General features: G+C 31.2%; 1 protein-coding gene across 3 annotated transcripts; it reads right to left on the reverse strand.

The window, feature by feature from the left end:
• Positions 1-201: 201 nt before the first annotated feature.
• Positions 202-9,482, reverse strand: LOC117908777 (autophagy-related protein 18f). Of its 3 annotated transcripts, none has more exons than XM_034822508.1 (8): positions 8,712-9,482; positions 3,935-4,399; positions 3,416-3,853; positions 2,520-2,756; positions 1,584-2,423; positions 1,318-1,475; positions 651-929; positions 202-478 (listed from the first exon to the last, which is right to left on the reverse strand). In XM_034822508.1, the coding sequence occupies exons 1-7, from the start codon at positions 8,979-8,981 to the stop codon at positions 653-655; spliced, it is 2,685 nt and encodes an 894-aa protein (XP_034678399.1). In that variant the 5' UTR covers positions 8,982-9,482; the 3' UTR covers positions 202-478; positions 651-652. The 3 variants fall into 3 exon arrangements, with proteins under 3 accessions (XP_034678399.1, XP_034678398.1, XP_034678397.1); XM_034822507.1 differs by having other exon boundaries at positions 651-941; XM_034822506.1 differs by having other exon boundaries at positions 651-1,013.
• Between the last annotated feature and the right edge of the window lie 15,964 nt (positions 9,483-25,446).

Consider the following 25,446-nt stretch of genomic DNA (forward strand, 5'->3'; position numbering starts at 1 on the left):
CTCAAAGGATGCCTTGGATGATGTCCGCAAGTTAATGTCTCATAACGTCAAATGTTGCTTCAAAAATTAAAAAATAAAAAAATAAAAATAAACCATGAATTTTTTTGTCCCTAATTCTACACAGAAAAATGTTGGCATTCACAAGAAAATGCAACTGCTTGTGTTCAGGTAAAAAAATAAAAAAATAAAGAAAGATAAGAATGGGAACAAATAAAATTAAATTAATGGAATAAAAGACTAAGCAACCAAGGGTTTATAAAGTCATGCTATTATTTACATAATACAACTGATTATTCGGAACATATTCTGAAGTCTGTTAAGTCTGTTATTTACATAGTCAACAGAACATGAAAACCCCAGCAACTTAGTATCCCATAATTTCAGTTTCCAGTCAACCCCACCTATGCCTCACTCTTTACAATTTCCACCATGACACCGTTAATTAACCTCCCTGGAGAATAAAAGAATTTCTGCACACCTGAAAAAATGTGAAAAAAGAAGTAAAGTTAAATCAATGATACTGCATGCAAACACGTTATTAAATGAAATATGCATTTCAAATTATGAAGGAAAAGAAAGAAAATCAAAAGGTGAATCATACGTAGAACAAGTAAACACTGGCACTCCTAAAAAGTAATCAAAATGGTTACCTCTAATCAAACTCATCATCCGCATCTTCTAATTGATTCTCCACGTTCAGGCCATCTTTGTTATTATTTACAAACTTGTGTTGAGCCTCCATCTTAAAGCTCTCTCTATTATTTACAGTCTCGAGCGTCTTTGTTTTAGGCCTGTCATTGCTATTTACAAAGCCCTTGTCTGTTTCTGGCATCCGAAGACCGTTCCAACCAGTTTCTTCGATACCAGTGGGATGTTCAGCTACTGCTACACCACCATCAGCTACTAAGTCAAGAGAGCCAGAGCTGCTCCTGCGAGATAGCCTGCCATTTTCAGATGGTCCAGACTTATGATGAAGTAGATGCCCATTTATATTACTATCTAAAACAGGAACCCTGAATAAGAAATTGTAATTCAAAAACATGAGTACAAAGTTCTCACTGTTGAAGTCGTGCACCAAAACAGCAATTAGCAAAGCATAAAAGAAGAAAACAATGCCAAAATATTTCGTGTGCACATTAAACAAGAAAATGTTGATAGATAGGACAAGAAAATGGCAATATCAGCCATTTCTCTGAACAATAATATGAAGCGAGATCAAGTATCCAAACTATTTCCAACAAATGAACAAGTGCATTCAAAAGAAGCAACACTTAGGTCCATCAGCAAAATAAATGGACAAATAGAACTTCAGCACACCTTGCTTTTTGAAATTTGGGAGTTTGAAGATAGTCAAAAACTGGAACTAGATCTTTTGACCTTGCTTCAATCATGCGTGTTGGAAACCTTTCGACCTCAATTTCCCCTCCCAAAACATTTTCTTCCAATCCATCAACCATCATCGTCTGGAAGTATATCTGGCAAGCAGTTTACAGGAACAAAGTGCATGTTATAACTTTAACAAGAAAGCTGAATGATCAGTAAACAAATATCTTTTTCAAGTTTCCTGCATAACATTTAAATACCTCAGGTTTTGCCCACAATGGGTTTTGAGCTTGATGCATCTGCAGTTCTGCTTCTGAAATATACAAATGATGCCTTTCCTCAGGACTGATCTTACTTTTTGAAACTCCACTCCTAGTCTCTGGGTGGAAAGCATTTTCCTTTTTAATTCCTTCAGGAAATATTTTGCTGCTATCTGTATTTCCATTTTCACCATATATGTCAGTATTATCTTCACGCTCTCTTCGATGTTGTTTTTGACAAACATTCCATTTCTGGACAGCCTCAACCACTAATCTCGCATCACCATCAGGAGTTGATTCATATCCAGTGGACAACCCAGAAACAACAGTGGTAGAATCTATTCCAGTTGAAATTCGCAAAGCATATTGTATTACACAACCGGAAGGAGAGAAAACCAGAAGGTGGTATTTTTCCTTCAAGGAGCTGCTATTGGAAAATAAATCATTAGCTTTGCAGTTGTGGAAAGACGAAGCAATAGCCCCAGAAAGGGAACTCATCCTTCCGGTTGCAGCTGCTGCAGCTGCTGCAGCACCAGTTACAGTGCCTCTCCATCCATTATTTCCACTTCTTATTCTGCTAACAACAGAAAGAGTAACCGGGGGACCAGATGCACAAAAGTTTTGTTGACTAAGCATTTGTAGCCCAGAATTAGGTGGCCAGCGAACAGCTGGCTTAGTTGGTACACCCAATCCACTATTTTTAGCAGTAGGAGAAGAGTCTGAAGGCTGAAGATTTACTGATCCTCCCGAAGGGGATATAGCAAACAGATGGCTTGTCCCCCTTGAGGAGCTTATCATAATCCAATTGCTGTCATCACTGAAACTGATGTCCTGTATGACCTGAAATATAACCAAAAATTAACAATGTCATAGTAGTGCTCCATGCTAACAGTGACCAGTAAATAAGAAAGGATTAAACAAATATATTGCCCTTACTGCATTTGTGAAACCACGTTGCAGCCTGTAAAGATGTGCATAAGATGCACAAGTATCTGATCCAGATGAACTTCCAGCTACCCCGGGCATTATTCGGAAGACATTTATGTTGTGACCCTGAACCGAGGCTGTCACCAAAAGGGTCCCACTAGGATCAAAGCATAATGCTGAAATAGGACTTTTATGTGCTTTAAACTGAGTAATAACAGATTTAGTGACAATATCTCTGACAATAACCTGTTAAATCAAAGGAAACAGTGAGTGGAACTAGAATGGGAGAGAAGATGAACATTAAGACGGAAAAAGCATTCATTAGATGCCCCTGAGATTTGGGAAACCAAAAGAGCATTATTGGCACAGAAGCAGAGGCTTGTTTACAAATGCAAAACTTTTGCCTCCTCAAGGATGTATTTGATTCAAATGAAAGATAAGTCGTGAAAACTAATAACACTCACCAGACAGTAAAAAATTTGGGACATAAAATCATGTATTCCAAGGAAAATTAAGGTAAAACTATGAGGGTGTTTGTTTTTTTAGCTTTTTATTGAAAGCAATTTGCTTTCAGACTTTAGGTATTTTGTTTTTTTACTTTTTCATGACTCATTATAAACTTTTTGCTGAATAGAAAAAGCCAAAATATTTGGCCTTTTCTAGATGGAAAAAGCAAAATGTTGATTTTTCCTTACTTTTTAATTTTCAAAATATTATAAAAATAAACAACCTAATACTTAATACTATTAAGCATTAAAGTTCTATTTAGAATTAAGTAAAAAAACAAACACCACCTAAGAGAAATCTAAAACATGTATTAGAAGAAAAAAAAATGAAATGCAGCATGCAAAATAGTTGTTTTCAGTATTATGTGTAAAACCAGACTTGAGCAAAACAATATATACCATTCCAACATTGTCTGCATCTGGAAAATGGGCATTGACAGCTCCATTTCCCTTCCACCCAGGACCAGGACTCCCAGAATGTGGCAAATTATTGGAATCAGGTAGGAGCTCAGAGCAGTATCTGGACAGCTTCTTATATCCAATGTCTCCTAAGGACACAATTCCAGCTGCAAGTTGCTTGCTCGATGCTTTCGCATAGTGTGCAACCAGACTCCCATTTGAAGCAGAACCAGAGAAACTTCCAGAAGTTGTTAAATGTTGAGGACTAACGCGCCCATAATTTGAGACTACAACAGGACTGCCACTATAAGCCAGCCACCTGGGACCCACTGCAAGAGGTCCATAGCCTATACTCCCTGAGCTAAGAGAACCAGTTACTATCGGATTTGTGAGAATAGTATATTCCCTCTCCAATGTTGCAACATCAAAACAGTGTATCTGCAATATATAGAACCCACTTCTCACACTCTGAGCAGGCAATAAATATGGGATATTGAGATATGTATAACGTGAACATACCTGAGCTGCTTGAGAAATAGCAACCACTCGGGAGCTGCATCTTACAGAATAAACTACTGACCTGAACTTCAGAAAATGCACGAAAGACTGAGATTTCAAGGAATAAAAACGAACTACAGTAGGCATAGCACTGCCATTCACTGTATCATGGCTATTTGGGATGCCCTCCTTGTAAGGAGTGCCAAATCCATCCTGTATGTTACCACCTCCAGAAAGAGATCCATCTGAACAAACTACCAGTAATGGGCGGCTGTCTGCAAACTTGTCTTTGGATCCCTTTGATGCAACTGGGTTTGGTAGCATTTGCAAAAATGAAACAGGACCATCATGTCTGGACACTAGATCACGCACATTATCTGCTTCTTCAACATCCCAGACCTGGAATCCAGATCGATATCCAAGCAAGAGAACTTGCCGATTGATGTTTCCATCACATTCTAACTTGTCAAACCCAGCCCATTGCACCTTTATTTCATAAAAGAAAATACAAAAAAGGTAATAACCACCACTATCAGCTTTAAAACGGAAGAACTCTAAATGAAAAAGAATCTATCCAACATGAATTAGTAATTAGCATGAGAAAGTAGTCCATTGTCTAATTGAAAATATGAAATGCATCACCTTCACTCCCAGCTTTAAAATTGAAGCACTTCAAATAAGAAAAATATTATTAAACATGTACTTAATGAACTAGAGAAAGGAAGTAGCATAAATCCAATAAAAACTGTGAAACAAGGACCACAGTCAACAAATTTATCACTTGTCATTCCAGCTAAATCTGTTTTTGATAAGTTTGTCACAACAGAAAAATAATATATGTAAGTCTGAATCTTGACTTAAGCATGCAGCAAACAGAAAGTATAAAATTGTACAACTTTATTACACACCCAGGACAAAATAACCAAGTCAAAAGAAATCAATAAAATGACACAAAGAGCAATGAAAGGGAAAAATTCTAGGTAATCAATAGATTGTCTCAATGTAGGTTGATATAAATCAGTTCCCAAACCAGATACTTTTAGTTTCCTTAAAATCAGAAATAGAATTTTTTAGCAAAAGGTGTTAAGAAATAGCTTCCTTAACACCTCCTTTACTTATGGCATGTAAAGGTGACACGAGGGATGTTGCATCTATCACAACCGTAAACAGGGTGCATATGGAGGAGGCGTGTGCATTAATTATGGAACTCTTTTACTTGATTCTAAGTTCACTTCACATTATGACGATCACAAGAACCACTTCAAATAGTTTCAAATTATAATGAAGCGGTCTAAGGAACATCTCTTATTTCCCAAGAATTTAGATTTGGTTTATGATTAACAATGCATCACAAAATTTCCTCTTATCAGTAATGATACAAACAACCTCTACACAGATCACTTCAAAAACGACAAATAGATCCAAGCCCATAATCCTCAATTTAGAACAACTTCACACATTTAATGATCATCTGAAAATCATACTCATATTTACGCATATATCACTTTTAGTCTATCTGCATCAAATCTTTCAAAACATGAACCAAATAGTGCATATAAAACCACAATTCAGATTTACATCTGTTAAACAATATCTTAGAAGCACTGTCACAGAGTTGGTCATTTTGCACCTTCAAAAGGCCCAAGATGCATCAAATGTTACAAGAAAGCATCCAACATTATGCCTTCTCACTCAAATCAACATCTGCATTTTTTTCTTTTTTTGATAATAGAAAGCACCAGAAAAAGGTGCCACAAGGTATACACAATGTATAAAAAAGCGCCATAACAGGCAAGCATAAAGGAAAAGAGAAAACAAAAAAACAATCTCCCTCTCCTTACTTCAAGCTCAGCCAGTTTACAAAGCCTACATTTAATGTAGCACAATCGTCTATATACAAGCTAGCCCAATTCATGAAGTTATACAATCTAACTCAAGTCAAGATCTGTTGGCATTTTTATGTTTGCTTTCTTTAAACCCTACTCATATTACAAGAATAAAGCAGCAACATATTCAAAGATTAAGCATAGCAAGCTTGAAAAGTGCACAAAAGGCCAACAGCAACAAGCAAGGTTGAGACTTTAAAGGTGAATAATTACACTTCACAATCTAATTAAAATAGTGCACCGTGCAGAGGGAGCAGCAAGATAGCATCCAAGGATCTGACCTTGAAATAATCAGAATACAGATTGGATATTGTGGTACGAATTGTCATGTGTTTGATTATGGTTTCATAATGAAGATGATAGAATTACAAATTACAAAGCACTCATCCAAAACTCAAATCATTAGACTTGACAAAAATATTTTGCCAAATATTTATGGTAATAAAATAGATAATTATAGTAACGATCATGTTGTCGCTGATTAAGATTAGAATGATTATAATGATGACATGAGGATTAAATCCAGTAAGAAACCTGAACAAGGAGCAATGTCAACCACAATCCTTCGAAATAAACTAAAGGGGAAAAACTTTGAAATTAAAAACCAACTGCATTGATGAGAAACACTGACACAATAATCTAGCAAAGTTAACTTCTGTAACTTAATGTAACGAACTGAAAATGTTAAAGCTTAATCAATATGTAGCCTATGCTGAATATCAACCAATCATCAATTTGCTAGATAGAAAAGTGTATCTTATTTTCTTGTACAATTCCAACACTGTAGATCTTTAATATTTAATTAAAAAACTGATAATCTCTAAAATTTCTGATTATGGATCAAAATGCACTGAAAATCCTTTTACAAAAAAGAACTTAAACTACTGGACCAAACATCTAATAACCCCATAATTTTGTCCCTACTGTGGTTTGGTTTCCTTTGTCCTTTTGACTTCCAGTGCTCCTTACATACTTCCTATACACCATGGATGCAGCCTATTTTTGTTAGACATTGCTTTCTATATATTTTTTGTCCACCTATCAAAAGAGGACCCCATATTGTCCAATCATGGAATCAAAGCACGTGATAAATCCTCTTACAAATACAATATATATAATGGGTCATTTACAACTTAATCCAAACTGCTGCTGAGAAGGCACAAATTCTTCATTTTGCAGGACCAGACACATGTTAAGTCATATTACAAATATATGGTTGGCCAGCCATAATTCAACAAACAGCTAAAACCAATCTTTAACCATGAGAAGTCTTCTCAAAATCTAAGAGTATAAAGCTGATAGCCGCCAATCTTAAATTATTTTTGGTCAAACCACATGGCGACTCCTACAAATCCACCTCACTCAACCCAACAACTGACAACTCCAAATTGTCGGATTGCTTGATCACGCCACATGATGAGTCCCTTACAAATATAAAAGAGTGAACCGTTAATAACACAACCAAACTGCTGAGAAACGCCAAACTGGGGTAGGTCCCTCTAAGAGATCTAATAAAGTAGATCCTTAACAACTCCACCATATTGCTGATATGGCACATGGAGTGGATTATGTTCCTCCCAATAATAAGGCCAAAGAAGGATCACAAGCTGAAATTAATAACCATAACATGCATTACCACCTTAGCCAAAATATTATCTTTTCATTATTTGCAACAGTAGCCCTCCAACCTGCTGTACCCACTTAGATTGGCTTGATCAAATCAAATGATCGTATTTTCCGATAATGGAACTTGATTGAAAATGTATTTTCTTGATAAAATTTTCACATTTTCAGTTTTCCTATAAAAAATTGTGCATGCAAAATATTCATTCTTAAAATTCAGGTGACTTAGACCTTTATAGCACAATATCCCTTTGACCCATGTAACATACAAAATCCAACCATTATTTATAGATTTCCTGGTTAGGAGCAATAAAGAAGAATATTAATTTTCCACACATGAAGGATCACTAAAGAAGAATATTAACTCAAATCAGACATGCAAAAATGTATTGCTATAATCCAAACATGAGCTGTTTCATTAATTTAATTTCCCTTTAAGGATTCCAATCCACAAACCACAAATGAGCACTATCATAAATGTAATTTCCTTCTAAAGATCTCACGACCAATCATTTAAAAACATTTTTACAACTTTGCATGAGATGATTACAATCACATAACTGAAATTTCCATGCCCCTTATTTTTCATTAAACAACATGCGAGCATTGTACTTTCATGTTCTCAATCTTGCATGAAAGAAATCCACAGTTAAAATTTCTAAAATTGGGGTGGCTTGCCACTTACAATTCTCCACCCCCCAACTCAGAACTGTCTTCATGACATACCTAATCTTACTGAACATGTTTACTCCTAATTAAACAATTCAATTTTTTTGATAGGTTCCTAATTAAACAATTCAATTGCTTTTCCTCCAACAAATCTCTATAAAACCATCAGACAGACAATAATATATCAAGTTTCAGATAAACATTTCAATTCGGCATCACAACTAAATCTTCAAAAACGCCCTAATCCCACTCAAAAGTGTGTCAGATTCACAATTCGTGGGAGCAACAAATTACAGATTTATCCATAAATTTACAAATGAATCAACTGGTACTCTAGAATCCTCAATATCTCTGAAATTGCAATTAAAATTATACCACGTCGCAGGCATCAATCATGCCAGCAACAAATTGGTGTTACACAAACCACGAAATGGACTGAATAAATTCAGAATATTAGAACGTTTTACACTCTCCAAACGCACAGAAATCACAATTTCCCATCATGAAACAACATATGATGTTTAGGAACCAACTAAAAATTAAAAATGTTTTATTTTCTAAATAAAAAATAAAAAAATTACACCATATTTAACAGTTTTGAATGTTGGGAAACCCAGTACCTGATCATGGTTGGCATCATCATCTCTATCCACAATTGAAGACGCTGCCGAACGCACCGTCGACGCAACAGTGGAAGCACCGGACGACACGATCCTCAAATAACCCGAAATCGCCCGAAACGAAGTGGGAATGAACCCGTTGGTCCGACCCGAATGAGGCTTAGGGCCATCATTATTCCTCATCCCCAAAACGCAGAGAAAGAGATAAACAAGCACACCCAGAAGGAAATGGAAAACTTGTGATTCTCCAAACCCTAGACCTCTTATCATAACCCCAGGCTGTTTCTTTGAGAAACCCACAAAAAGAAACAGCCCCAATTAGCAATCTCAAGTCACAAGTTTCTCCATCCTCATAAAAATCCAAAAAAAATTCAGAAAAGCCCCAAAACGAACCAACTGACTCCAATCAAAACAAAACAAAACGAAACAAACCGCTTCGATTCCGTCGCGTTTCGCCCTCAATTTCCACCGAATAGCTTGAGAAAACAACAAATTTCAAAGCTTTAAATTTTTGCTGCTCTATATGGAACAAATAATTGAATTCCACTCAAAAACATAACAAAAACAATCAAGAAATTAAAAAAAAAATGAAATTTTTTTGAATTAATGGAATGGAAATTTATAATCAAAGATTGGAATTAATAGCGATTAGTTGGCCGGAAAAAGGTGGCAGACTGGCCGGAAAAGAGCAAAAAAAAAAGTAGAGAGAGAAAGGAGATTGAGATAATGAAGAGATGGAAAGAAGAAATGAAGGAGTCTACGTTTACGTCTCTCTCTCCTTTTTTCGAATTGCCTTTGCCTTCCTACTTCACCAAAACATCCACACGTCTTGTCTCCATCTCTTCACCACCTTCATACCAAAATTCCCCTTGTACCCTTTCATCATCATCATCATCATCATTATTATTATCATTATTATTATTCTCATTATCATTTTTATCCTACACTATCAAGTTAATTAATTAATTAATTTTATTTCAAAATTTTAATTTTATTTTAATAATTATATTTTTAAGAGTAATTTTTTACATTTTTTCCAAATATTTTAATTTTATCCTTTTAATAAACTTTTATTTTTATCATGCACTTAATAAAACTTTATGTATACTAATCATTTTTAAACCTAAATTAATTAAAAGAAAATATAGGAGGTTTTGGGTATTTTTAAAAACGTTTTTATAAAACAGTTTTCAAAACAATTTTATAATATTTTTTATTTTTATCTAAAAATCCAAAAACAACAAAATAAAGTCATTATCAAATAAAATCTATAAAAATAATTTAGTTTTAATATGAAAAAAATAATATTAATAATTTTATTTAAAAGTATGCAAATTAATGTGTTCTAGAATTTAATAAAATGTGATGAAAACATCTTTGACAAACATATTTTCGAAATTATTGCGATGGGAGTTTAATGGCCGGCACTGAAATTGAGGAATTCTGATCCAACGGCACATATGTTGGGAGTACATGAACTTAAATGTGGTGAGTAGCACTGTATAATTGTTGAAATGATGGACACCATATCAAACGGAGAAGGAATCCAATGAAATGGTACGGCCTCTTCCCAAGCAATCATCTATTCATTATCTCACGAGATTTTGGGATTTTATTTATTAATAATATTTTTAGTTACTTGCTAAGAAAGTCTTTTTTTTTTTTTCACGAAAAAATAATTGATTCGTCTGGTTGTAATATTTAGATTTTAAATTCTTCATTATAATGATCTCATACATAATTATGCTACATAATGTGGTATTTGAATCGGGTTTTTAAAAATTACATGACATCACATGTTAATTTTACTTTTATCAATTTAATAAATTCATAATGATTTTAGATTTGAGTTTTTTTGTCATGTTTTTATCAATTTAATAAACCTATAATGTTTTTAAATTTTATTTTATTTTTTGTTGTGATTTTGAAATGAAGCACTCAGAGGAAACTTTGACAATAATAATCTTGATCCAGCATAATAAAAATGAAAATAATAATATTAATAATAATTATTCAAATATTAATGAAATAATAACGGGTTGAATAAAATTGTCATTTTGCTTCACCGTCACTTTTGACTAATTCAAAAGCAAAACTAACAATATACAAATCAACTTTAAATGCAAAATTAGTCAAATTTATTATCTTTTAAGATAAATTTAATTTGTTCGAGTCGACATTTATGCCTTTTTTTATTATTCCCTAGTTTGGAACATACCATATTTTTTACTTTATAGGGGATTTACATTTCTTTACCTCTTTAAAGCAAAGAAAAGAAAATCCCGATCCATTCCCACTTCAATGGAAGTAGGCTTTACCAAATTTATGTCAACTTCCGACTACCCATACACGATCATTTAATAAATGGTGGACCTATAAAAGTAGACCACTAAGCTAATTAAATCGCTCTATGTTCGATCAAATTTAGGACTAGGAGACGAAAGAGACTATTTTGAAGGTTGTTAACAATAGTTTCGGTTAATTTTCGATTCATTCGAGAGTCGGGACTAGGTAGGCATTCACGTCAAATATAATGTCCACATCTCATGCCACAAACTCATAAATAGGCTAAGATTTGGGCTTAAGTACGTAGCCCAATTTGCTAAATGGGTCATCAACGAAAGGCCCATGTTAAAATTTTGGGCGAGCTCTACAGACAATGATTTAGAGGGATGGGCATAATAGTCAATCAAGAAAAAAAGATGTGAACATAATTCATAAATGAGCACAGGATGTCGAAATCTCACGGCAAGATATACGAGAGGGAGAAATCACGTGGACGCGAGAAGAAACTCCGCATGAAGCTTGAGGGACAAGAATCGGCGCCGACAACGGCTTGGTTGGTGAGTTGGCCTAATTATGCCTCTAAGGCTCATCTTCATAATGGCCGTCAAAATGTAAACGCGGTTATGGTTGTGAAGAATTTAATGAACAATTTATAGCACTGATGAATTATGATTGTGATTTAATTATTTGAAGGCACGAATAAACTATTTATGACATTTTTTCCGAAAAAATAGAGGAAAAATGTAATAAATTAAAAAATAATAAATTATTTGTATAAATGTCTTTCAATTTATTTAACTTATTTTTATCTATTATATTAAGATTAAATAATTTCAAATTGCATAAATTTTGAATTAATTTTAAATTTTTAAAAAATATTTTTTTTAATATTTTTTTCTTTTTTTAGTGCTTTTAATAAACCAAATAAAGTTTTAGGTGATGTTTGTTTTTTTGGTGATATTTGGCTTTTTCTTTTCAGGTAAAAATAATTTGTTGACATCATCCAATATAACTAAAATAAATTTGTTATCAATAGTTCAATTTAATTATATTCAATAATGTCAACATGTTATTTTTAATTAAATCGAAAAAGTCAAATATTTTAACTTTTTCTATTCAGTCAAAAAACAAACATCACCTTAAGGTAATTGCTTGGAAATTGAAGAAGAATTTTCACTTGTTTTGTTAAAAAAAAATTACAAATGGAGTTATCAATTTAGTTTTTTCTATCAATTATTGAATAATAATTTATTTTTTGCATTGGTGACGTGTAATCACATATTTGATGTGTTTTAATATGGATCATGATTGATTGAAAGACTTAACATATGCCAAATAATTTGATGTCATACAAAAGAAGCTAAGTTGTCTATTTGATTGTATGGGTTGGAAAAAAATTTGGTATGTATTTATTTTGGTAAAGAATGTTACTTAGAATATTTATATTGATATTTTTTTTTATAAAATAAAGTTTTCTTATAGAAGAATGAAAGTTGTTAGAATATATTTCTAAATATTTTATATTAAAAAGGAAAATTTAAAATTTGGACGGGAATACAAATCAAAATTTGTATCTACTCTTATATTCGAGAATCATGGTATAATTGTACAAAATTGTACTAAAATGGCATGTCCTTTGTTCATTAATTTACCTAATCTTATATTTATGACACAATCAATAACATTATTGCTATAATAAATTAATATCAAAATCATATGAGAGAACCTTGGATAAGGTAAGGTGAAAGAATGCATTGATAGTGAATTGTTTCTTTCTATCCCGATTATATATGTAATTAATAAAAAAAAGTAAATTATAAAAAATTACATTATTTATTTATGTATAAATTATATTTATTTTTAATGTAGTTAAGATTTAAAATTAAATCAATGAGAAATTCTCATGCATGTGTCCTAGTTTATTTGGCTTTCGAAAAATGCAAAAAGAAGAAAAATATTATTAAGGAAAAGGTTTTTTCTTGATTGATTTCACTATAAAAATTATGAAAGAAAATCAAATATAATTAAAATTAATTAAAAAAATTATATTTTAAAATTATTTAACTTTATATAATAAAAAAAATAAGTGAAATGGATTGAAAGAAAAATATAAAAACAATTATTTATTATAAATATATTTTTTATTTCCCTTCATTCCTTTTACATTTTTTTCCAAATTTTTGGGTGACCAAACATAGTCTTATAATAAGAATAAAAATAAGTTTAAATCATAGGAAAGGATCCCATCGGAATGACTCTTCGGTTGCTATTCCTACTCGGGACTCTTTTGTGTTATTTCATGGTAACTCTTAAGAGGCCAAATTTGAGAATAGACTTTAAAAAAATTAAAAATTAAAAAGAAAAAAAAAATGTGAAAGATTAGGAAAATTTTGGTTCACCTTTTCCAACCATGCATGTAAAATGAGAATATGTGGGCTTGTTTCCCGTGATTTGACTTTCTGTTTTTCCAAACACCTACCAACCTCACATGTTATGGCGACTTTAGGTTTATGTTGTTACCAAAAAGATGAGGCAAACAAACAAGGTTAACAAGTGGTCGTCACGGGAAAAAGATATGGGCAGGTACATGTTTTTAAAAACAATTATGAAAAATTATTTTTTGTTATTTCATAGAATAAAAGTTTATTTGAGAGTTTGAAATGTTTTAAATATGTTTTAAAAATAATTTTTATGTTTCAAGTTTTATTTTTAATCATTATTTATATTTATATAATTATTTTTTGAAACATTTCCTAAGAAATAAATGAAAACAATAAAAACATGTACTTTGAAAATATTATATTTTTTATTTTTGAGAATAAAAAATAGAAAATAGTTTTCTTACCTTTTCTAGTTTTTTATTTTAAAAAATAGAAAATTGTTTTAAAAAACAATTATCAAACAAACCTTATATATTCCAAAAAAGTGAGTATATATCAAGTTTTATACTTAGATCACCCATTTCTCCGCCTAAAAACCCAACTCAAATAATATCAACAGACGACAAGACAAACATTGTTAGACAAATGATTTAATTTTAGCCTAATGATAGGTAGTCTTGCAGAAAAATTTTAATCAAAATATCTATTTCACATTAATTCAAATAAAAGTTTAAGGAATATAAATTGAAACTTAAATGATGTTTTTTTTTAACTTAATTTTAAATAGAACTTAATTTAACTTAGGACTAAATAATTCTTAATAATATTGGGTATTAAGTTTTTTGTTTTTTTAATAGTTTTTTCAATTAAGTGTTAAGAAAAATAATTAATTTATTATATTAAGTGTTAAGAAAAATAATTTTTAAATTAATTCTTATTTGACCAAAAAAAATTCATGTATTTCTAGAAGTTTTAAGATAATATAAATTATTTTTAAGTTGTTGAAATTAAAGTTATGGAAGAAAAAACAAACAAGGTTCTAGAAGGTAAAGTGATAGAACAGGGAAGTGATAAAAACGGGTATTCAGTATGATTTGAGAGTTGAGATTTTTTATGGATTTAAAAGAAAATATATATAGAAAAAGTTAAATATTTTGAATTTTTTTATCTATTTAAAAAACATTGAAGAATTAGTAATAAGGTAAATAAAAAATTAAAAATAAATATTTAAAATTTAAGAATAAATTGCTTTCAGGATAAGTTAAAAAAACAAGCTTCCTCTTAATAAACACTCAAGTAAACTTTTGTAATTCACACTTTTATTTTTAAAGTAAAAGAAAATACTTCTAAACTTGAATTCAAAATAATAATAAATCTTAATTAAGTTGTTGGTTGTGTTTGAATATATTTTCTGCTTTATTTCTAAAAATAAAGACTTAAAGAACTCCTACATAAAAAGTAAGATATATCTTATGTTGTCAAATAAGATAAATATTTACTTTTTGTATTAGTGTTCATGCATTTCATGCAATAGTTTCTAGTTTAAAAAAGAAAGTCACTATATATATATATATATGCACAAAGCTAAACTCATTAAAAAAAAAGGGGGAAATACTTAGACCTATAGTTCAACCATTTAAAAGCACAAAATCTATTGAATATACATGGATTTTTATGCTAAAACGAAACAAGAAAAATGAGATCAAAAGGTGTGAATACATTATACTATCTAATTTAAGTTGATAATTTTGTTCAATTTCTTTTTACATATGACTTTTTAAGATTGTCTTATTCTCCATTGAAGATATGAGGTTGCTATGTGATTAGCCAAAATAATGGAAGCACAAAAAAGTCCAATAGAGACTAATAGGATTTATATAAAATGTGTAGTGGACTGAAGGATTTTTAAATTGAACAAAAACATTTTAAAAGTAAGTTTAAAAACTTTTAAGGGCGCTCAAACACTCATAATAGATCTTTAATTTTGCACAATTGGATTAAATTTACAATTATAATTGGAATAATTTTATGATTGTAATTGGATTTATTTTGAATATCTTAATTTGAATTTACTAGGTATTTGTATTATATAAAGAAATAATTTGTTAAAAGGGATGAAATACTTCTCATATTTTTAAATTTATCATTTCTCACATTTTTGTTTGAAGAATAACTCATCTTTGACATAAATATCTTTAACCATTTCAAGTATTTATAATACATTTTAAAAAAAAAATGTTATTTTTATAAGAAAACAATAAAGACATTTTTCTCAAAATGAGACCAAAAAATGATAAAAGATTATATTTTAAAATTTGAGTTTTCAATTACCTTTTAATTAAATAACCCTCATATCAATAACATACCAAAAATGCAAATATTGGAAAAACCTAATTAGTTTTTTTTGCAATCCAAACTATTAAGACGTTTGTCTTTACATGCTCTAGGTTGAGAAGAAGATATGCATCTCCTCAAATGTTAAGGGAAGACCCACTAAGAGCACATGTGATGCTATGTTGTAGATTAGTAATAGCATCCACTAAACAAATTTGTGTATTGTATTTTCTAATAATGGATTTGTGATTAGAGATCCTTGACCCCAAGGATTTTACATCCACACATTGTGTGGATGGTTTTCTATGTAAAATTTTTTTATCTTTATTATATTGATTGTTCTTTGGGCTTCTCTAAATTAAAAATAGGTGATTAAATAATTGAAGATATTTAATTTTGCACTCAAAAGATTTAAACATCTATTCGCCCTTTTAGGTATTTTCCATACTAAATCAAATAACTTTCAATTATATTATTGAATCAATGTTGACAATCCAAAAACCAATTAGTGTTCAATAAGGATAAATCAAATCTTTTATGGCATTTAATGTTACATCACATGAGCTTTTTCTAAGAGGCATCATTTCAGTGACCCATTATCAAGTTTAAGAGCGGCATTGTTGCACCCCAACAATCCTTCTCTTAACATGACGCTCTCATGACTCGAATCCATAACTCTTGATTTTGATGTCAATTGTTGAATAAGGTTTTAATCATCTTGTTTAAAAACCAATTGATGTTTAGTGAGAGTAAACCAAATCTTTTATGACATTTGACATCACACCACGTAGGCTTGTACTAAGAATCATCATTTAGGTAACCCATCTTCAAGCTTAAGAATGACATTGTTGCACCCCAACTTAAGGTATAAAGCATGATTTGTAGTACAAGGTTTCTCACAAAGACTTAAAAGGGCATTTGTTTTTTCAATATTTTGTTGCAAGTAATTTACTTTCAAACTTTAGGTTATTTGTTTTTCTATTTTTTCATAACTTATTATAAACTTTTTGTTGTATAGAAAAAGTATTATGTTGGTTTTTCTTTACTTTTTAATGTTTAACATATATAAAATATTAAAAAAAAACAATTTAATACTTAACACTATTAAGTATTAAAGTTCTATTTATAATTAAGTAAAAAAAACAAACACCACCTTAGTATTGAATTTGACTACAAGAAAACAAATTCTTCTATAATGAACACAGTTACATTTTATTACCTAATAAGTTTAATAATTTTTTTTAAAAATAAATAAACTAGATATGCTACTCATTGATATAATCACAACTTATCTATAAGCATCTATAGATAATGACATATATGTAAAATCTCTTTTGAATTTAAAAAGCTTAACTTGAAACATTTATCAAAAAAATTTCTAGTTTATACTTTATTAAACAACAATGATCCTTATATGGATTGAAACAACCCAGATGCATATGGTACAATCATCTTAGCTAACACCTAGTAAAAGAAATAGATAAATAATTCAATTGGTCTATGCGGGTTTCTTAAGAGGTTAGAAACCGATTACAATTATTATAGTATATCATAATGACTTGAATTTTATTAGAACCCTAAATAGCTTATAAGAATGTTCATCAATCAATATATACAAAAAAGTAGAGAGTAATAAAATTGATGTTTAGCAAGTACATTCAAGTAATAATTTAGAAGCAAATACATTCAAATAATAATTACTACAACATTTAAGAAGTTAATACATAAGATTAAAAGGTTTCAACTCAATAATCTTTCAAAATAAAATTAGTGGAGATGCTTATATCAACACGAGGGAAAGCATGTTCATAAAAGGAAGTTAGTGTATCACACTTTTTTTTTGTTCATCTATTTGTCTCATTGGATTTTATTGACAAGGTTGTTAATAAAATGATCTTAACAAATCAATATCATAACAATGAATTACAAGAATATTGAACTTCTTTTACTTCATTTGGTTTTTCTCCCATTTTTCTTATAAGGTTTCAACAAGACTGTTCTCTCCAAACTATGGTGGACATCCAAGGAGGAATGATATAAATGTCATATTCTTAATAAATAACCATCTTTCAAATTTTAACCTATTCCTTGCCATTTGCATTAATAAAATAAATTGTTATTATCTCTCCCTCTATTGCTCTTATTTAAAGTCGTAAATATAAAATTTTCCTTACAAGCCTATAAATGGCAACCTTGTGAAAGGAGCATTCCTAAGAGAGTATTTTTTATGTTTCTCTTTATTACCCCTTATACTTTTCGTTGTCTTTTATTTTATATTATAACAAGAGCATTATTATAGTATTATTTCATCAATATAACCTCCTTATTAGGATAAGTAAATAAAATAGGGTATGTATTATTGATGTACACATTTTACAATTCAAACATGACATTAACATATATCAAGAGGGTTTCCTCTACTCTATCTCTTAGTGAAGGAAATAACACATACACCCAAGATGGTTGCTTAATCATATTCTAAGAAAAGGACAAATATTTCCTCCAAGATAATTGTAACTAATTATCTTTCTATATCGTTCAAAGGTATCACCTCAGACATAGTGTTTGATATAATACTATAATGCTAATAATTCTATCTAATCAAAAGGTATATGGCATAAGGGACCCAAAATGGACTTATGCATCTAGATGATTCCCACTAGCATTTTGGGACTCACTCCAAAGTTTTGGTTTGATGGTTGGAGATAAAGTCTTGTGATGAGATTGATGTACATCAAACTCATTTTGGTTGAAGTGAAAAGGAGGAGGGTATTGTGTCTTTGTAACATGTATCATTGGTAGGGTCTTCAATATCATTATGTTATGATTAATAAGAGAATTATTGTTTTAAATAATTCTAAAAAGTCTCAAATTCGATCTTTTTTATATAAAAAATGAATAAATTTTGACTATCATAAAAATTTTCTATTTGATCTCGTATCATTTTTTTGACCTCCTCACTTCTTAAGTTTTAATTTGTGTTTGACAAAATTTCTATTTGATTTCTTTATCATTCTTTCTAATCTTCTTACTTCTTAAGTTTTAATTTATATTCAACGAGAATAGATTAAACTTTTCATTTCATTTGACATTGAATAATTCATCCCCAACTTTTAAAAAAAAAACATTATTATACCCCAATAATCTCTCTTTCAACATGGAGCTTTCATGATTGATTAGAATTCATGACATTAATGGTGATTTTTTTTATTAAACAAGGTAAACTCAACGTTCTATGACATTTGATATTATATCCCATAAGTCTATTTTAAGAGTAATAACTTGAGTAACTCATTCTCAAGCTTAAGAGTGATATTATTGTACTCAATAGATACCTTTATCATTTCACAGGGTTTGCCTCCTTCAATTAACAACTTTAATAATATTTTAAATATATTTGTTAAAAAAATGGTAATAATTCCTGTGTATTTGATCAAATATGTCAATTGTTTGATATAAATAATAATCAAATTAAAATAAATAAATAAAAAAGTATAAATCTAAATAGGATTTAGTAATTAAATAACTAGCATTACCTATAATTTATTTAATAACAAATTCTCACTTGATATTTATATCCCTCCAAACTTGGAATATTATAATTTAATTAATCTCTTTATTCAAAATTAAATTCTAAATTCTAATTGGATCAAATAGGAGTTAAAATAGGTTATAATTGTAATAAGTTAAATAACACATTTATTTAATTAATTAATTTACATAAATTAGCCTAAAAATAATTTATTTATTTATTAAATTAATTATACTAAAAAAATCGTTGAATTCGGCCATGGTTAGCAGGGATACAAAATGAAATAATGAAGCCACCAAAGAAATAGTGGAGCCGAGCCGAGAGGAGCCGGAATGAGTTGAGCGCCGCCTGAGACCAAAGTCCGGCTGGCATGCTTGGGAACAAGAAATCTGCGCCGTCATTTAAAGAAGTGAGTGGATAAGCTCACAAGTCACGCCACAGAATACGCGAAAAAAAAAAAAAAAAAAAAAAAAGTGCATTAAAAAAATGAGCATCTTCTGATTAGCCTACCACGTGTACTCCTGTATCATTCACTCGTGGCCCATTCTTCCTTCTTGCGTTCCACGTAATCATAGCCACATACCAAACTCGGCCTTTTTTTTTTATTATTATTTTTTTTTTATTCTTCTTATACTTTTATATTATATATGTTTGGTCTTCAGGTTTTAATAATGGGACTTTGGCCTATAACGTGTTACACAAGATGTTTAATATTTACAATATATTGGTAGTTAAGGATCGAAATATTATTTATAAATAAATTAATAAGATTTATGAGATATAATAATTATTAGGAAATAATTGATTTGGAGCTGTGGTTATAAGTGCTCCACATAGTCTAATAAGAAGAATGAAAGTGATTGACACAAAACTTTCCTAAATGTTCTAATCCACGGAGTGACTTTCGTACAAGTTTTCAACGTGTGTGGAGTGTCAAATCAATTTTTTATTTTAGGGAGATTTATTTAATACTTGATGTGATTAAATAAAAAAATATAATTTTTCTATTTTTTATTATAATTTTTTATTTAAAATTTGATATTAATATATAATAAATTTTTTAAAAAAATTGTAAACATGTCAATTTAATTTAATTAACACAAATCTAACCATGCAAGACCCAAGTTTGAAAATTAAATGTAAAATTTAGATTTTTCTAGAAATATTATAAAATTTGATTTTGGCTATTTGTAGACCCCCATTTAGGCATGGGTCACTTTTTCTCTATTTGTTTTTGCATATCACATTTTTTAGCCAGGTGTCACTATCCCGGCGGGCCACGTGTCACATCCTTAGTGGCCATAAGGAATCAACCTCGCTTTTTGAAGTTGCAGTAGGACTTTGACACATGGAGGAACTTTCTGAAATGGGGTCCCACAGGCCGTTAGGGGGCGCGGATGAGAGAGAAAGAAAGGTAGCTACAAAAGAAAAGGTGGCTGTAGAAAGAAAGGTGGCTGTGGCAGAGATCGTTGGGAAGGCAAAACCCGGGAAACGAGAAGAGGTTTTTGGGGGGAAAAGGGTTGAGGGGACAGGATGATAGGGGAGAAGGGTTTTTTTTTTTTGAGAGTTTGGGGGAAAAAAAGAGAAGTATCGGTTGAAAGCTTGAGGAGGGAGCCAAGAAGAGAGGAGCGTAGAGTTGCTGGGGGGGAATCCAGGACACGGAGCTGAGAAGGGAGACTTCCAAGTATGACCATTCGTTTTTCCTGGATATTTTCCATTTCTTTTCATACTGTCCAGGTCTGGTTCTCAATGATTTTTCATTTCTGCTTGTTGGTTTGCCCTGTTTTGGTGATTACTGATTAAATGTTGGAAGAGTTTGCTGTGTTTTATGCCCTATTCTGACGAGTGTTTTCCATCTTAACTCACTAGATGTTGGACCCATGGATGAAATGATGAAATGGGTCCGATGTGTTGGTTAAAGTCTTCATGTTCTTCTTCTTGTTGTTATCCTGTTATCTCCTTGTTTCCTTTTCCTCCCTGAGTGCATACTACCAGACCTATTCGTCGGTTAGACGTAAGGGCACACCTGCTGGTGGCCTGCCCATTGTGTTTATGTCCAGGCACACGTCTTCACTCTGCATGACCCTTATCTCTATTCCCATGCAAGCGTGTCGTCATCTCATCTCCATGTTTTTTTTCCTTTACCACCATACCCGTCGTTCATCTATCCACCTCTCTCTCTAGGTCGGCATACCCATTTCCACACTTGAGCTTGCAGGAATCAAGCATCCTCCACCACACCCATTTTCCTCTCATTCATTCTCCATCTCACTCCCTCACTTACATGGAGTCTCACGGGTGCATCCTATCCTTCACTCCGTCACATACCCATTGAAACCACTTGCCCAAGCTTCCATAACCATACAACTCATACCCATCCTTCATGCTACTCATAACCATGTTCTACCGTACCCACGTGTACACCCATTTGACCATACCACCAAACCTGTTTCCCTCTCTAAACCTTCACCTACCTGTGGGATCCTCCTTAAAAAATGTCACGCAACTCTCCTTATCCGGATGTCTCACATCCGGAATTCTGTCCGCCGTCATTCCCACCTTATCCGAATGTCTTACATCCGGAATTCCGTCCGCCGCCATTCCTATCTTATCTAGATGTCTCACATCCGGAATTCTGTCCGCCGTCATTCCCACCTTATCCGGATGTTTTACATCCGGAATTCCGTTCGCCGCCATTCCTACCACTTTATCTGGATGTCTTACATCCGGAATTCTGTCCGCCGTCATTCCCACCTTATCCGGATGTCTTACATTCGGAATTCTGTCCGCCGACGCTCCACCTTCTCCGGATGTCTCACATCCAGAATTCTGTCCCCCATGACGTTTTCGTCTTCCCTGGATATTTTGCATCTGGCGCCTAGCGCCGGATGGGAGAGGAGGCGATTCAACTTCCCTAGTTAGACATGTCCGGATCCTCTAATAGCGCTCACCCGGAGAGCATCCACAGCCGACAATTTAGGTTCCCCGGACAACTTGGCTCGTCAGCCACTCGCGATTCGCCGGATCCATTTCCGCCCGCGATCTTCTGCTCCTCTTGACTTTAATAAGCATGAATGTTTCTTTCATAATTCCGAAATGATGGAATATGTGATATTAATTCATACAAAATAAATGGGTTTTGGTGAGAGCCCTACATACATGATTTTGATGATTGATGGGTTGATTGACTGACTTGAATATCACACTTGGTAGATCCATTCCGTTTTAGGATATGCATGAGATTGTTCTTTATTTTGCATTAACCCTCTCTCTTGATAGCGCATAGTGGTTCGCTGCTCAGGTACACACTCATTCCCACTCTGGCTAGTTATATGCATTTTCCGACTCTCGTATGTGCATGTTTTGCTTTGAGCATTCATTGATTTATTCATCTATTGTCATGTCAGCTTCACTCTATTAGTAGAGACTCGACTTTAGGGATTTAGAAGGGTGTTGCGGTCTTTACCGTACCTTCCCAATAAGTAACCTGACCCCCGAACCCGAACCGGTTTTTCGCAGACTCGCTTTAAGCATTCTTTCTTATTTTATTTACCCTTGTAAAAATAAAACAAAAATAAGTGGCGACTCCAAGTCATTTTCTTAATAAATGAAAATCATAATTTTTCAAGACAAAGGTCGAACTCGCCTTTGAGTGGGGAACGCATTGAGCCGAAATGCGGGGTCCACACTGTTATTTCATCTTATCTTTCAATCAAATTTATAGATATCTTTCCATAAAAAATAAAATAAAAAATTAATATAAATTGTATTGTTTTTATGCTTAAGTCATATTTGAAAGACCCATTTAGTGGCAACGTTACTATCACTCCATTAATTGCACTTTTAAAATTTTTTATTTATTAACACTTTTATTTTTTTAAAATTGGGTATAGCTACTAAAAGCTAATCATTTTATATGATAATATCAATAAGAGGTATTTGGTAAATCTACTTAATGATTTAATATCACAAATTTAGAATTAAAAATGACTTTTTAATATTAAATCAAAATAGTTCACTTATTATTAATATCATTTTTTTTTATCTTATTTGCATATTTAATAAGAAAATATTTAATAACTATAATTCCACATTCATGACTCATTTTTTATAAAACTAAATATTAGTTAAAAGTTTTAATAATAAACATTAATTATAATGAAGGTAAATATGTCAATTTAATAATTTAAAATAAAAAAATTAATTTTATTCCACAACATTAATACTTAAAATAAAAAATAAATGATAAGTTTTATATTAAAAATTTAAGAATAATTTAATTTAAACCAACTTAATCATTAATTTTTAAATATTCAATGATTTATTTAATTGAAGGTTGAATTTTGTTGTTAAGGTATCTAATCATTGCATTTGACTATAATAATTTAATAATATGAATTATCAAATACTTAAAAGTTCCTTGATTTACTTGTAAAGTACAATTTCGAGATAATTAAAAATAATGTTTTTAAAATCATAATATCACTAAGTATTCAAAACAAAACTCACTTGATGGAGAATATCATTTTAGAAAACGTTTTAAGTTTAAACGGTATTTTTTTTTAAATTAGGTATTTGACAAATTTTAAAAAATATTTTAAAAAATATGAAAAATCATCTACTTGATATCTGATTTTTCTTAAAACACTTTTAGAAAAGCAATTTCATTGAAAATACTTTTAGAGAAAATATTTTTATTAAAAAACACTTTAAGTTGAAATACTACCATCAAAACTTTTACTCGTTTAGGAACCTAAGAAAATGTCAATAATGTTTAATTAATTTTTTTTTATCATTCATTTTTAAAAAATTTTAAAAATGTTTACAAAAGTTGATTCTTTAAAATTATAATAATTTGTTATTTTAAAAGTACCCTATTTTCATTTATTTTTTAAATAGCCTTTTTTCGAAATATTTATATATATATATTTAAATCCCCTTTGTGGCCACAACTCCCACTTTGATATTTTGCAACTACCACTGCCATTTGTGATTTGCCAGCTACTATGCATTTACACCATCCACAAACTAATACCCAAAAGGAGGAAGAAAATACAAGTATGATGAGAAGAAAAGAGCCCAGCAATACAAATAGGAGGTACAAGCCAAGGGGAGTAGTGACAAGTCATGGCAATTCATGTTGGACCACTGCAGAATGAGGCTAAGAGATGTAGTCCCCTTTTAGCATTTCTGGGAATGACAGCTTAACTGCAGGACTTAATGTAGACATCCCCAAATATGCAGTAGTGGGTTTTTCAGCTTAATCATATGGGCCTCCCTGCCACCCTGGGTTTCCTTTATTTAAACCCAATAATTTGGAGAGCTCCGTATTGGAGATCATGATATATATTGTGGATTCAAATTCTACGAGTTTAAACTTTAAACAAAAAAAAATTGATAGTTCAATATGCTAATAGAATTGGTTTTCAAATCATATCTTTGAACCTTTTTTCTAATACGTTGAGCTTACAAAGAAACCCCGTTTGAGACGAGGGTATTAGAAAGCATGATATATTAGAGCGTCGGTTATAATCAATATCCCTTCCAATTTTTCCTCATTTTCTAAGTGGGTGAGGGTCAGTCTAAGCAAATTTTAAGGTTATTTTGTAATACATAGAAAAACTTGGTACATAAACTGCAATACAGGATCTGTTATTCAGACCCACAACAATTACCAAGTTGGTGTGCTAATTCAATATGTTATTTGGCTTATTCGTAAAGTCTCCAACTAAGATATTTAAGTTTGACCTCCTCTAAAAGGAGTAAAGGCCCCCAAACATACAAATGCATGTGAAGTTTGGGCTGGCCCAAACACATTCCCAACTTTGGTGGTCCATTCCAATGACTGATTGGCCCATTCTACCATCACCTGTGGCTTCTTTTATCACATTGATATTGGGTGTATTTGAGATAGTTTTTAATTCTCATAAATTAAAAGCCTTTTTATAAGTTTAATAAAAGTTTCTGCAATTAATTGGATAATTTTATTAGAAAGAATATGTTTAAAAATAAAAATTTTAGTTTCGATTTCAATTTTTATTTAAAATTTAAAATTAAATGTTCTCCCAAATAAGTCCTAATAGTAAATTCAAAACGAAAAGGAACAAATTCTGTAATGTAATAAATATTATTATTTGGGAATTATTTTTTTAAATAAAGATAATATTAATATTTTAAAAATTTTACTTTTAAATCCAAAAAA

The sequence above is a fragment of the Vitis riparia genome, chromosome 19 (genome assembly GCF_004353265.1).
Source record: "Vitis riparia cultivar Riparia Gloire de Montpellier isolate 1030 chromosome 19, EGFV_Vit.rip_1.0, whole genome shotgun sequence".
NCBI lineage: Eukaryota > Viridiplantae > Streptophyta > Magnoliopsida > Vitales > Vitaceae > Vitis > Vitis riparia.